The sequence below is a fragment of the Siniperca chuatsi genome, linkage group LG16 (genome assembly GCF_020085105.1).
Source record: "Siniperca chuatsi isolate FFG_IHB_CAS linkage group LG16, ASM2008510v1, whole genome shotgun sequence".
In the NCBI taxonomy this organism is placed as follows: Eukaryota; Metazoa; Chordata; class Actinopteri; order Centrarchiformes; family Sinipercidae; genus Siniperca; species Siniperca chuatsi.
Genome location: NC_058057.1, coordinates 28,760,746 through 28,772,041, shown reverse-complemented (window position 1 = coordinate 28,772,041; position 11,296 = coordinate 28,760,746). Strand labels below are relative to the sequence as shown.

The 11,296-nt window shown below is 54.7% G+C and overlaps 1 protein-coding gene across 4 annotated transcripts in view; it reads right to left on the bottom strand.

The window, feature by feature from the left end:
* LOC122862697 (MAP/microtubule affinity-regulating kinase 3-like) overlaps positions 1-10,977 on the bottom strand; it is a 20,589-nt gene extending 9,612 nt beyond the window's left edge. For 2 of the 4 annotated variants that reach the window (XM_044168259.1, XM_044168260.1), the window contains exons 1-13: positions 10,408-10,975; positions 8,628-8,804; positions 7,143-7,196; positions 6,159-6,207; positions 4,599-4,664; positions 4,336-4,406; positions 4,051-4,107; positions 3,347-3,481; positions 2,764-2,865; positions 2,288-2,407; positions 1,931-2,030; positions 1,001-1,113; positions 785-917 (exon numbers count right to left, since the gene is read on the bottom strand). In XM_044168259.1, the coding sequence (XP_044024194.1) occupies positions 785-917; positions 1,001-1,113; positions 1,931-2,030; positions 2,288-2,407; positions 2,764-2,865; positions 3,347-3,481; positions 4,051-4,107; positions 4,336-4,406; positions 4,599-4,664; positions 6,159-6,207; positions 7,143-7,196; positions 8,628-8,804; positions 10,408-10,458 (1,228 nt within the window). In that variant the 5' untranslated portion in view covers positions 10,459-10,975. Of the gene's footprint in view, positions 1-784; positions 918-1,000; positions 1,114-1,930; positions 2,031-2,287; positions 2,408-2,763; positions 2,866-3,346; positions 3,482-4,050; positions 4,108-4,335; positions 4,407-4,598; positions 4,665-6,158; positions 6,208-7,142; positions 7,197-8,627; positions 8,805-10,407 lie in introns of all 4 variants that reach the window. The other 2 variants (XM_044168262.1, XM_044168261.1) reach the window with 2 other exon arrangements.
* Between the last annotated feature and the right edge of the window lie 319 nt (positions 10,978-11,296).

Below are 11,296 nucleotides of genomic sequence, written 5' to 3'. Positions count from 1 at the left end.
CGAGAGGAGGAGGAGGAGAGAGACGAGAGGAGGAGGAAGAGGAGGAGGAGAGAGACGAGAGGAGGATGAGGAGAGAGACGAGAGACGAGAGAGGAGGAGGAGGAGGAGAGAGACGAGAGGAGGAGGAGGAGGAGAGAGATGAGAGGAGAGGAGAAGGAGGAGGAGGAAGAGGAGGAGAGAGATGAGAGGAGGAGGAGGAGAGAGATGAGAGGAGAGAGACGAGAGGAGGATGAGGAGAGAGACGAGAGGAGGAGGAGGAGAGAGACGAGAGGAGGAGGAAGAGGAGGAGGAGAGAGACGAGAGGAGGAGGAGAGAGATGAGAGGAGGATGAGGAGAGAGACGAGAGACGAGAGGAGGAGGAGAGAGACGAGAGGAGGAGGAAGAGGAGGAGGAGAGAGAGAGAGAGAGGAGGGAGGAGAGAGAGAGAGAGAGAGGAGGGAGGAGGAGAGAGAGAGAGAGGAGGAGGAGAGAGACGAGAGAGGGAGGAAGAGGAGGAGGAGAGAGAGAGAGGAGGAGGAGGAGGAGAGAGAGAGAGGAGGAGGAGGAGGAGGAGGAGGAGGAGAGAGACGAGAGGAGGAGGAGAGAGACGAGAGGAGGAGGAAGAGGAGGAGGAGAGAGACGAGAGGAGGAGGAGGAGGAGAGAGACGAGAGGAGGAGGAGGAGGAGAGAGACGAGAGGAGGAGGAGAGAGAGGAGGAGAGAGGAGGAGGAGGAGGAGGAGGAGTTATAGTCTGCAGTCTGTAAATGTGATCTGGATTAAATCCGGGCCTGGTCTTGGAGTGTACCTTGGTCGCTGTACCTCCTCTGCTTGGAGGAGGAGCGCTGGTTGAGGAGGTGAGCAGGAGACTGACTGCTGCTGGACGGACGAGGTTTGAGCAGAGAGACGCTGCTGGAGGACGAAGAGTCGCTCGCCTCCACCTGAAACACAAACACGCCGTTATCGCTGCTGGTCGGCCTCTGTGTGTTTCGCACCTGCTGTTACCATGGTAACCACCTCTGACCTCAGCAGCCTTGCGTCCCAGCAGCAGGTAGGTGGCTGTGATGTCATCATACTTCATCTTGGTGAGCGAATCGTTGATCTCCTCTCTGGAGTAACCCAACCCCACCATCATGTCTGAAACACAACAGACACAGAGGTGAGCAGGTACCAGTGCTCTCTCCTGATTGGCTGCTGAGGACCTGTCCCCACCCAGGTCGTCGTCACCCAGGACCACCCAGGACCGGTCCCGGTCGTCACCCAGGAAAGGACCTGTCCCGGGTCGTCACCCAGGACCGGTCCCGGGTCGTCACCCAGGACCTGTCCCGGGTCGTCACCCAGGACCGATCCCGGGTCGTCACCCAGGAAAGGACCTGTCCCTGGTCGTCACCCAGGACCTGTCCCGGGTCGTCACCCAGGACCGGGTCCCTGGTCCCGGTCACCCAGGAAAGGACCTGTCCCACTGGTCGTCACCCAGGACCTGTCCCTGGTCGTCACCCAGGAAAGGACCGGTCCCGGGTCGTCACCCAGGACCGGTCCCTGGTCGTCACCCAGGAAAGGACCTGTCCCTGGTCGTCACCCAGGACCTGTCCCGGTCGTCACCCAGGACCGGTCCCTGGTCGTCACCCAGGAAAGGACCTGTCCCTGGTCGTCACCCAGGACCGATCCCGGGTCGTCACCCAGGACCTGTCTCGGGTCATCACCCAGGAAAGGACCGGTCCCTGGTCGTCACCCAGGACCGGTCCCGGGTCGTCACCCAGGAAAGGACCTGTCCCTGGATTCAGTAATCTGCGACTTAACAGCAGTATGGGACGGGACCGTAAAGCGTGTGTGTGTGCGATCACTGAGCAGATCTGACTGCAGATCAGTGATCGTGAAAAGCTCACAGGTGTGTATATAACCTGTGAGCTTGTTCTGTAACTGCTGGATCCTAATAAAGCATTTAAATGCGTACCGATCCTCTTCTGGTCTCTGATGTCCAGCTCCGGCTCGATGAAGGGTTTCAGCGCCTCTTCATCGGAGCCGGCGTTGATCCAGCGATCCTTCATGATTTGCTGAAAAGGAAAACAGTGCAACCAATCAGCTGATCAATCAATCAATCACCCTTAAAGGAAAACTATCAGATCTCAGGACAGCCAGCCTGCTGAAGCTTTTTTAACATTAGCAAGCGTGTCCAGTCTGAGACTTCCTCGCTGCCTGGACGTTTCTGTATTCAGCTGCCAAACCCAAAGACTCCCACACGAGGACTGTCCCGCCCTGCAGCCTTCTTACTGTAGGACTGACTAAAGACTAGCAGCCGGTGTGTCCTGACCTCCAGAGTTCCTCGCTTCCCCGGGTTCAGCACCAGGAAACGCTTCAGCAGGTTCTCACAGTCAGTCGACATGTAGAAGGGAATACGATATTTACCACGCAGCACTCGCTCTCTCAGCTCCTGCAGGCAGACAGACAGGCAGACAGACAGGCAGACATCAGACACTGTCCCTGTCTGTCCTTTAAAGGACAGTACAACTGTTCTGTAAGTGCCCCTCCAAATCACACAGCTCGGGGTTTTTGGAAGGTAGACTTTTCTCTTTTGATGCAGCTAGGCTAGCAGTTTCCCCTTGCTTCCAGTCTTTGTGCTAAGCTAGGCTAACCACTTCCTGGACCTGTCTCTGTTCTGGACACACAGAGCTGCTATCCATCTGAAACACGTGGGGACCGACTGGTCACACGGAGACCAGAGGCTCCGGGACGCCTCCCTGAGGGACTCCACTAGTCCTTTATCCCGTCAGTCTGTGTGTTACTGACCTTCAGGTTCTGTCCGTCAAATGGCAGCGATCCACTGACCAGAGTGTAGAGGATCACACCCAGACTCCACACATCCACCTCTGGACCGTCGTACTTCTTACCCTGCAACACACACACACACACACACACACACACACACACACACACACACACACACACACAGTTACACACCTGCCTACCTGAGGACTCACCTACGGCCCTAAGTACCTGACAATCAACAACTTACTGACTGCTAACTCGAGTAAATACCTACCAAAGTAACTAAATCCCTCAGGCGTATCAGTGTACGTGTCAGATCAATAACAGTAAATGTCCCCGCGGCCCCGAAACCCCGCCAGCGCCAACTGTCACGTGTTCTTGCACCAAACATGGACTCCAACCAGCAGCTTGTTTATATGCAGCGACATCTGTGCTGAGAGTCTGGTGAGATCCTGGAGGCGTGCGGGACCGGGGAGCCCACTCAGGGACGGGATCTGGGCGAACTTCAGGTACGTCTCCCTCGGCGACACACTGCTGACATCGTCGTCGTACGATAATATCGAACATGTTTAAGATGCACGAGTGCGTGAAAGTGTGCGAGTACCTGGAAAAGTTCAGGAGCAGCGTACGGAGGAGAGCCACAGAAAGTGTCCAGTTTCCCACCGACAGTGAACTCGTTACTGAACCCAAAATCTGCTATTTTAATATTCATGTCGGCATCCAGGAGGAGGTTCTCCGCCTGCAGGGGGGAGGAGGAGGAGGAGGAGGAGGAGGGGGAGGAGGAGGGGGAGGAGGAGAGGAGGAGGAGAGGAGGAGGAGGAGGAGGAGGAGGAGGAGGAGAGAGGGAGGAGGAGAGGAGGAGGAGAGGAGAGAGGAGGAGAGGGGAGGAGGGGAGGAGGAGGAGGGGAGGAGGGGAGGGAGAGGGGAGGAGAGGAGGGGAGGGAGGAGAGGGGAGAGGAGGAGGAGAGGAGAGGAGGAGAGAGGGGAGGAGAGGAGGAGGAGGAGGGGGAGGAGGAGGAGGAGAGGAGGAGAGAAGGAGGGAGAGAGAGGAGGAGGAGGAGGAGGGGGGGAGGAGGAGGAGCGAGGGAGGGAGGAGAGGAGGGGAGAGAGGAGAGGAGGAGGAGGAGGAGGAGGAGGAGGAGGAGGGTAGGGAGGAGGAGGAGAGGAGGGGAGAGACGAGAGGAGGAGGAGGAGGAGGAGGAGGGGAGGAGGAGGAGGAGAGGGGAGCAGGAGGAGGAGATGTAAAATGTATTTTCATGGTGTGTTAAATGTCAGCTGGGAAATCTGGATTAAAGTTTAGCGTGTTACCTTAAGGTCACGGTGAACTATGTGCTTCTGATGGCAGTACTGAACTGCAGACACAATCTGCACAGACAGACAGACAGGTAGAGAGACAGACAGGCAGGTAGAGAGAGAGACAGACAGGCAGACAGACAGGTAGACAGACAGACAGGTTCAGATACAGTGTTTGCAGCACCTGATAGAGACAGAAAAGCTGAACCTTCAGTGATTTCATCCACCTCACTACTGCATTATGGGATGCAGGTCCCTCCAGGGTGTTCCCATGGTAACAGCAGTGTGTGCGTGTGTTACCTGTCTAAATTTAGCTCTGGCCTCCTTCTCCTTCATCCTCCCATGAGCTACGAGGTAGTCAAACACCTCACCTGCACGCACACAGAAACCAAGGTCACCTCTAGCACAAACACAACGTGACAGTCAACCGGACGGGATGAAGGTCAGAGGTCATAAAACCAGCGTTTAAACCTGGTCTCACCCCGGTCCAGAGTCAGACCTGGTCCAGACCTGGTCCAGACGTTAGAACTAGTTTTAAAGGTAAAGATGAAGGTGTGACTGACCTCCGCTGGCGTACTCCATCACCAGGTACAGAGTCTTCTCTGTCTCCATCACCTCAAACAGCTTCACTGTGGACATGCAGAGAGACAGGTGAAGAGAGAGACAGGCAGGTGGAGAGAGAGAGAGACAGGTGAAGAGAGAGACAGGCAGGTGAAGAGAGAGAGAGACAGGTGAAGAGAGAGAGAGAGAGAGAGAGGTGAAGAGAGAGAGAGACAGGTGAAGAGAGAGAGAGACAGGTGGAGAGAGAGAGAGACAGGTGAAGAGAGAGAGGGAGAGAGAGAGAGAGAGAGACAGGTGAAGAGAGAGAGACAGGTGAAGAGAGAGAGACAGGTGAAGAGAGAGAGACAGGTGAAGAGAGAGACAGGTGAAGAGAGAGACAGGTGAAGAGAGAGACAGGTGAAGAGAGAGAGACAGGTGAAGAGAGGTAGAGACGGGTGAAGAGAGAGAGGGAGAGAGAGAGAGAGAGAGAGAGAGAGAGAGGTGAGAGAGAGAGAGACAGGTGAAGAGAGAGAGAGAGAGACAGGTGAAGAGAGAGAGAGACAGGTGAAGAGAGAGAGAGACAGGTGAAGAGAGAGAGACAGGTGAAGAGAGAGAGAGACAGGTGAAGAGAGAGAGACAGGTGAAGAGAGAGAGAGACAGGTGAAGAGAGAGACAGGTGAAGAGAGAGAGAGAGAGACAGGTGAAGAGAGATAGAGAGGGGTGAAGAGAGAGAGAGAGAGAGAGAGAGAGAGAGAGAGAGAGACAGGTGGAGAGAGAGAGAGACAGGTGAAGAGAGAGAGACAGGTGAAGAGAGAGAGAGACAGGTGAAGAGAGAGAGAGAGACAGGTGAAGAGAGAGAGAGACAGGTGGAGAGAGAGAGGGAGAGAGAGACAGGTGAAGAGAGAGAGGGAGAGAGAGACAGGTGAAGAGAGAGAGAGACAGGTGAAGAGAGAGAGAGACAGGTGAAGAGAGAGAGACAGGCAGGTGGAGAGAGAGAGAGAGACAGGTGAAGAGAGAGGGAGAGAGAGAGACATGCAGAGAGACAGGTGAAGAGAGAGAGAGAGACAGGTGAAGAGAGAGAGGGAGAGAGAGAGACAGGTGAAGAGAGAGAGAGGTGGTGAAGAGAGAGAGAGAGAGAGAGACAGGTGAAGAGAGAGAGAGACGGGTGAAGAGAGAGAGAGAGACAGGTGAAGAGAGAGAGAGGGAGAGAGAGAGAGACAGGTGGAGAGAGAGAGACAGGTGAAGAGAGAGAGGGAGAGAGAGAGACAGGTGAAGAGAGAGAGAGAGAGGTGAAGAGAGAGAGAGAGGGTGAAGAGAGAGAGAGAGAGAGAGAGACAGGTGTAGAGAGAGAGAGACAGGCAGGTGTAGAGAGAGAGAGAGACAGGCAGGTGTAGAGAGAGAGAGAGAAAGAGAGATAGACAGGTGTAGAGAGAGAGAGAGACAGACAGGTGAAGAGAGAGACAGACAGGTGAAGAGAGAGAGAGAGACAGACAGGTGTAGAGAGAGAGAGACAGACAGGTGTAGAGAGAGAGAGACAGACAGGTGTAGAGAGAGAGAGACAGGTGGTGTGTTACATTACTCACCGATGTTTGGGTGATTTAAGATCTTCATTATCCTGACCTCTCTGAAGAGCTGGCAGACAGACAGGCAGACAGAGAGAGAGAGACAGAGAGAGAGAGAGAGAGACAGGCAGACAGAGAGAGAGACAGGCAGACAGACAGAGAGAGAAACAGGCAGACAGACAGAGAGACAGACAGACAGACAGACAGAGAGAGAGACAGACAGGCAGACAGGCAGAGAGAGAGACGGGTATTGATTAGTCTGTCTGCTCATCAGGAAATGAACTTGATACAAATCAATAATATATTGTTTCAAACTGAAACACTGATGTTGGCAGCAGCCTTTAAACATCCAGCCTCTGTTTATTTTGGATTATCACTGTTTTAGAAACCTGATCACAACTGATCACATTGATTAGATTCAAAGTTATTGATGGATGTGTGCTTTAATGGACGGGGCTATAAACAGGAGTATATGATGATGTGTGGGACGGGGCTATAAACAGAGTTACTGCAGTATTCAGCAGTATTTGTATAATCAATAGTGCACATGAACTCGTGGTTTAAGGTCAGGTACATGAGGGGACAGTGGAGTCGGCGGGGCGCAGAGTTCAGTAGGAAGGATCTTTAAATATAGTTATTAATTATTGCTATCGATTGATCGGGACGTTTGACAGTAACGTCAGCTGGTCAGAGCGCCGCGGTTGTGACATTTACTGATCAGCTGACAGAAACCGATATCAGCTGATTTATGGATCTCAAGTCTGGATCATTACTGAAGCAGCAGTCCGTATGACACTGACTGAATGCCGAATGGTGATTGGCTGATTGGTCAGCTATTGGAAAACAAAGCTAATCAATAATAGACACACGCAGAGTACGTGTGATCTCCAGTCCGGTCTGTTTGACTGATTCACGACACGTGTGATGTTGGCTCTTTAGGCCTGCGTGGACCAACGGGATCTGGACCTGGATCCAGCCTGGACCTGGATCCAGCCGGTCTCTCACCTTCTGCAGGCTGGTGGGGTTGAGCTGGGTCTTATCAATGATTTTGATCGCCACCTTTCAGGAAGACAAAGATGATTGACAGTTAGATTTCACATGTTCCTGTCCTGCAGGCGTATCAATACCTTTTAGATCTGAACTCTGGATTCAATTCCAGTGCCTCCCCTCCTGTCTCACCTCCTGTCTCACCTCCTCCCTCCTCTCTCACCTCCTGTCTCCCCTCCCGTCTCCTCCCGTCTCCCTCCTGTCCTCTCCGCCCCCCTCCCGTCTCCCCCCCCGTCTCACCTCCCGTCTCCCCTCCTGTCCCTCCCGCCTCACCTCCCGCCTCACCTCCCGCCTCCCCTCCCGCCTCACCTCCTCTCTCACCTCCCCGTCCCCTCCCCGTCTCACCTCCCGTCTCACCTCCTCTCTCACCTCCCGTCCCCCTCCCGTCTCCCTCCTCTCTCACCTCCCGTCCCCCTCCCGTCTCACCTCCCGTCCTCACCTCCTCTCTCACCTCCCGCCTCACCTCCCCGCCCCCCTCCCGTCTCACCTCCTCTCTCACCTCCCGTCCCCCTCCCGCCCCTCCCGCCTCACCTCCCGTCTCCCTCCTCTCTCTCCTCCCTCCCGCCCCTCCCCGCCTCACCTCCCGCCTCACCTCCCGCCCCTCCTCCCGCCTCACCTCCTCTCACCTCCTCTCTCTCACCTCCCGTCCCCCTCCCGTCCCCTCCCGTCCCCTCCCGTCTCACCTCCCCCGCCTCACCTCCTCTCTCACCCTCCTCCCCGCCCCCCTCTCCCTCCTCTCTCACCTCCCGCCCCCTCCCGTCTCACCTCCTCTCTCACCTCCCGTCCCCCTCCCGTCACCTCCCGTCTCCCTCCCATCCCACCTGTCTCAGCTCCCGTCCTCCCGTCCCCCTGTCTCACCTCCCGCCTCACCTCCTATCCCACCTCCCGCCTCCCGTCCCCTCCCGCGTCCCCCTTGTCTCACCTCCCGTCCCCCTCCTCTCAGCTCCCGCCCCCCCCGTCCCCCTTCTCCCCTCCCGTCCCACCTCCTGTCTCACTCCCGTCTCCCCCTCCCGTCCCCACCTGTCTCAGCTCCCGCCCTCCCGCCCCCCCCTGTCTCCCCTCCCGCCTCACCTCCCATCCCACCTCCTGTCTCACCTCTCGCCCCCTCCCGTCCCCACCTGTCTCACCTCCCGTCCCTCCTGTCCCACCTCTCCCCTCCCGTCCCCGCTCTCCCCCCGTCCCACCTCCTGTCTCACATCCCGCCTCCCTTCTGTCCCGCCTGTCTCACCTCCCGTCCCGCCTGTCTCCCCTGCCCTCCCATCCTGTCTCACCTCCCGTCCCACCTGTCTCCCCTGTCTGCCCCTCCCATCCCCGTCTCACCTCTTGTCCCACCTCTCCCCCTCCCGTCCCCACCTGTCTCAGCTCCCGTCCCTCCTGTCCCACCTCTCCCCCCTCCCGTCCCACCTGTCTCACCTCCCGACCCTCCCGCCCCGCCCGTCTCACCTCTCGTCCTGTCCGGATGTGTCGAGCCAGCTTGACTTTAGCGAAGTTTCCCTTCCCGATGGTTTTCAGCAGCCGGTAGTTTCCGATGTGGGGCGTCTCGTCTGCAGAGGACGAAGAGTTTTTACAGCGAGCGGAGCGGGACAACGCCTGACCACGGCCATCGTCCACTGAGGAATGCTGGGAAAATAAACAGACAGTCAGAGTGTTGTTGCAGGATTGTTGCTGATTAATTTAAAAAGATTTCTGAAATGTTTGTTTTTCACTTTAAAACAAAACAAATATTTTTAATTGATTATCAAAGTTCCAATCGATTATTGTTAAGACACAAAATGTAAACAAAGGTTTAAACTGGCAACACGATAAAATAAACACGTAAAATAACCTCGACGCTTTCTCAAACACTCATTCGCTGGAGTATCCAGATTAAACCGGTTCGTGGACCGGACTCTCCCCGTCGAGTCCTCGCCTGGTTTATTTCCTGTACCCAGCGTCGACGTCGGTGTCTGGCGTCCAGTCTGTGCTGGAAAACACGACGCCACGAAGCGCCGCTTGTTAGAGAGCGAGGGTCAGCTGTGGGCGAGCGGCGTAGAGCGTGAATGAGGAGAGGGAGCGGCGGATTGTTTCACAGCGGTTTACGTTCTAAAGCACGAATAAACTCGCCCGCAGCGCCGCGCTGGCGTCATGACGAAGCAATTACTCAGTGACGTTGAAGAAAAACAATGAAAAACCACGCGTCGGTTGACAACACGCTGTCATCATCAGTACTTTTACGTAATCGATTACGCGCACTACTCGCAGCAGCTACAATAACTTCATCAGTGCCGCATATCGCTATTTTCCAAGCTACTGCAGCGGTCATGGGCGGGCGCCGGTCATTCGCCGACATTACTGGACCCCGTTTCTAAGCTAACGCTAGGTATTGATGCGCACTGTTGGCGCCGTCGGGGGGCTGAAGAGAGGAGCGTCGCATCCGTCGGATTTCCGTGGACAAACCGTCCCGAGTCCGTTACATAGAGCGATTAATACATTTAAACAATTCCACACAGTACCTTTAAGACTGGAACACCTGGAACTGTTTCAAGGATGCCTGGACCTCTCTCGTCCTGGTCCTAGGACTACTGGAGCACCATAACATGTTCCAGGATGCCTGGAAGAGGGTCTTAGATGCCATTCTTGACATCACATCTTAACAAGGAAACCTGGACCTCTCTCAGTAACCCTAAAGACTTTCTCAGGGAGATTTTGAGCCTTTAAAAGAACTACTAAAACCTCTTCCAGGACACCTGGGAAGTAGATGCTTTAAAACTTCTCAAGAACACCCAAAACCCACCCAGGATCCCTTGGACCCATAATAGGAGCACTGTAACGTCTACTAAGACACCCGGGATCCTCTAAATGACCCTGCAAACGTTCTCGAGGCGCCTGTGAATCTTCCAAAGATCCACTGAACCTCTTCCAGGACTGGACCTTTTAAGTGGTTCTCCTTCTCAGACAGCCTGGAAACTGTGTGAAAACACCCTGAACCACATCAGTGGGTCCACTCACATTATTAACTCCATGAGTTAATCCACAAATTCATAAAAACATGAATAAAATACTGATATAAACTGTGTCTGACGAGTTAATCTGGTTCGTGATGGAGGCTGTTCCAACATTTAAAGGTCGGTTTGTCATGTGACGTTATGACTTTTGGTGAACTTACTTTATTAAAAACATGCTGAAGTAACCGGCAAACACAAAACAACACATAAACCAGTATTACATATTAAGCTGAACTCACATTTTCGGAGTCCCGCTCGTTGACAGTGGGCAGGGGGGTCCTGGTGGACATGTTACCCGGGTCAGTGAGAGGCAGGTCCGGGCATGAAGCCGCCTGTCCGCCCCGGAACACCTGCCTAAACTTAGCGGACTGTCTGCGGGCTGGTTAAACTTCAGGTCGGGTTTATCTGAGCAGGTTATCACCCGGCATCACTGGCTCCAGTCCCGACTACAGGACCAGAGGGTTATCTGGCCCGGCTCGGCTCGACACGGCTTCTCTTCCGGCAGTTTTTAACCGACATAGATCCAAACTGAACCGGAGTAACAGTTCCTCTTTACTGGCTAAGTTAGCCGGCTAGCCCGTGGCAGCCTGGCTGGACCGGGTGTGTGTGTGTGTGTTTCTGGGACCAGAGCGGGCCCAGGTCTGCCTGCTGGTCTCTGGTTCGGGTCGGTTCAGAGAGACAGTCCCGGTTCCGTCAGCTCAGCAGCAGTTCGGTTCCATCAGCGTCTCCTCATCCTCTCCGGAGAGACTCTCTGCTAGCCGCTCTGCTAGCCACAGCCAAGATGGAGGACTAACCGAACCCAGCGCGCTGAGAGGATGTGACGTCAGGGGCAGCGTGCGACGTGATTGGTTATTCAGGCCGAGCGGCGGTGTTTGTTGTTGCTAGGGTGACTGGACAGGAAGACTGGACGGCACAATATCACAACATGCCGTATTAAAACTCACTGAACTTAAAATCAAGTCTGTTCATTAATACAGAATCATTTAAAAGGTCTGAAAGGCAGCAGAGTCCTGCAGCCAGGTCCCAAAACCTGGCGGAAACCTGAGGAGTGGAGGCTGATCAACTGGTGAACTGTCGCCTATGCCAATGCATTGATTACGTGCATTGTTTAATAGGTAAATATTGTGT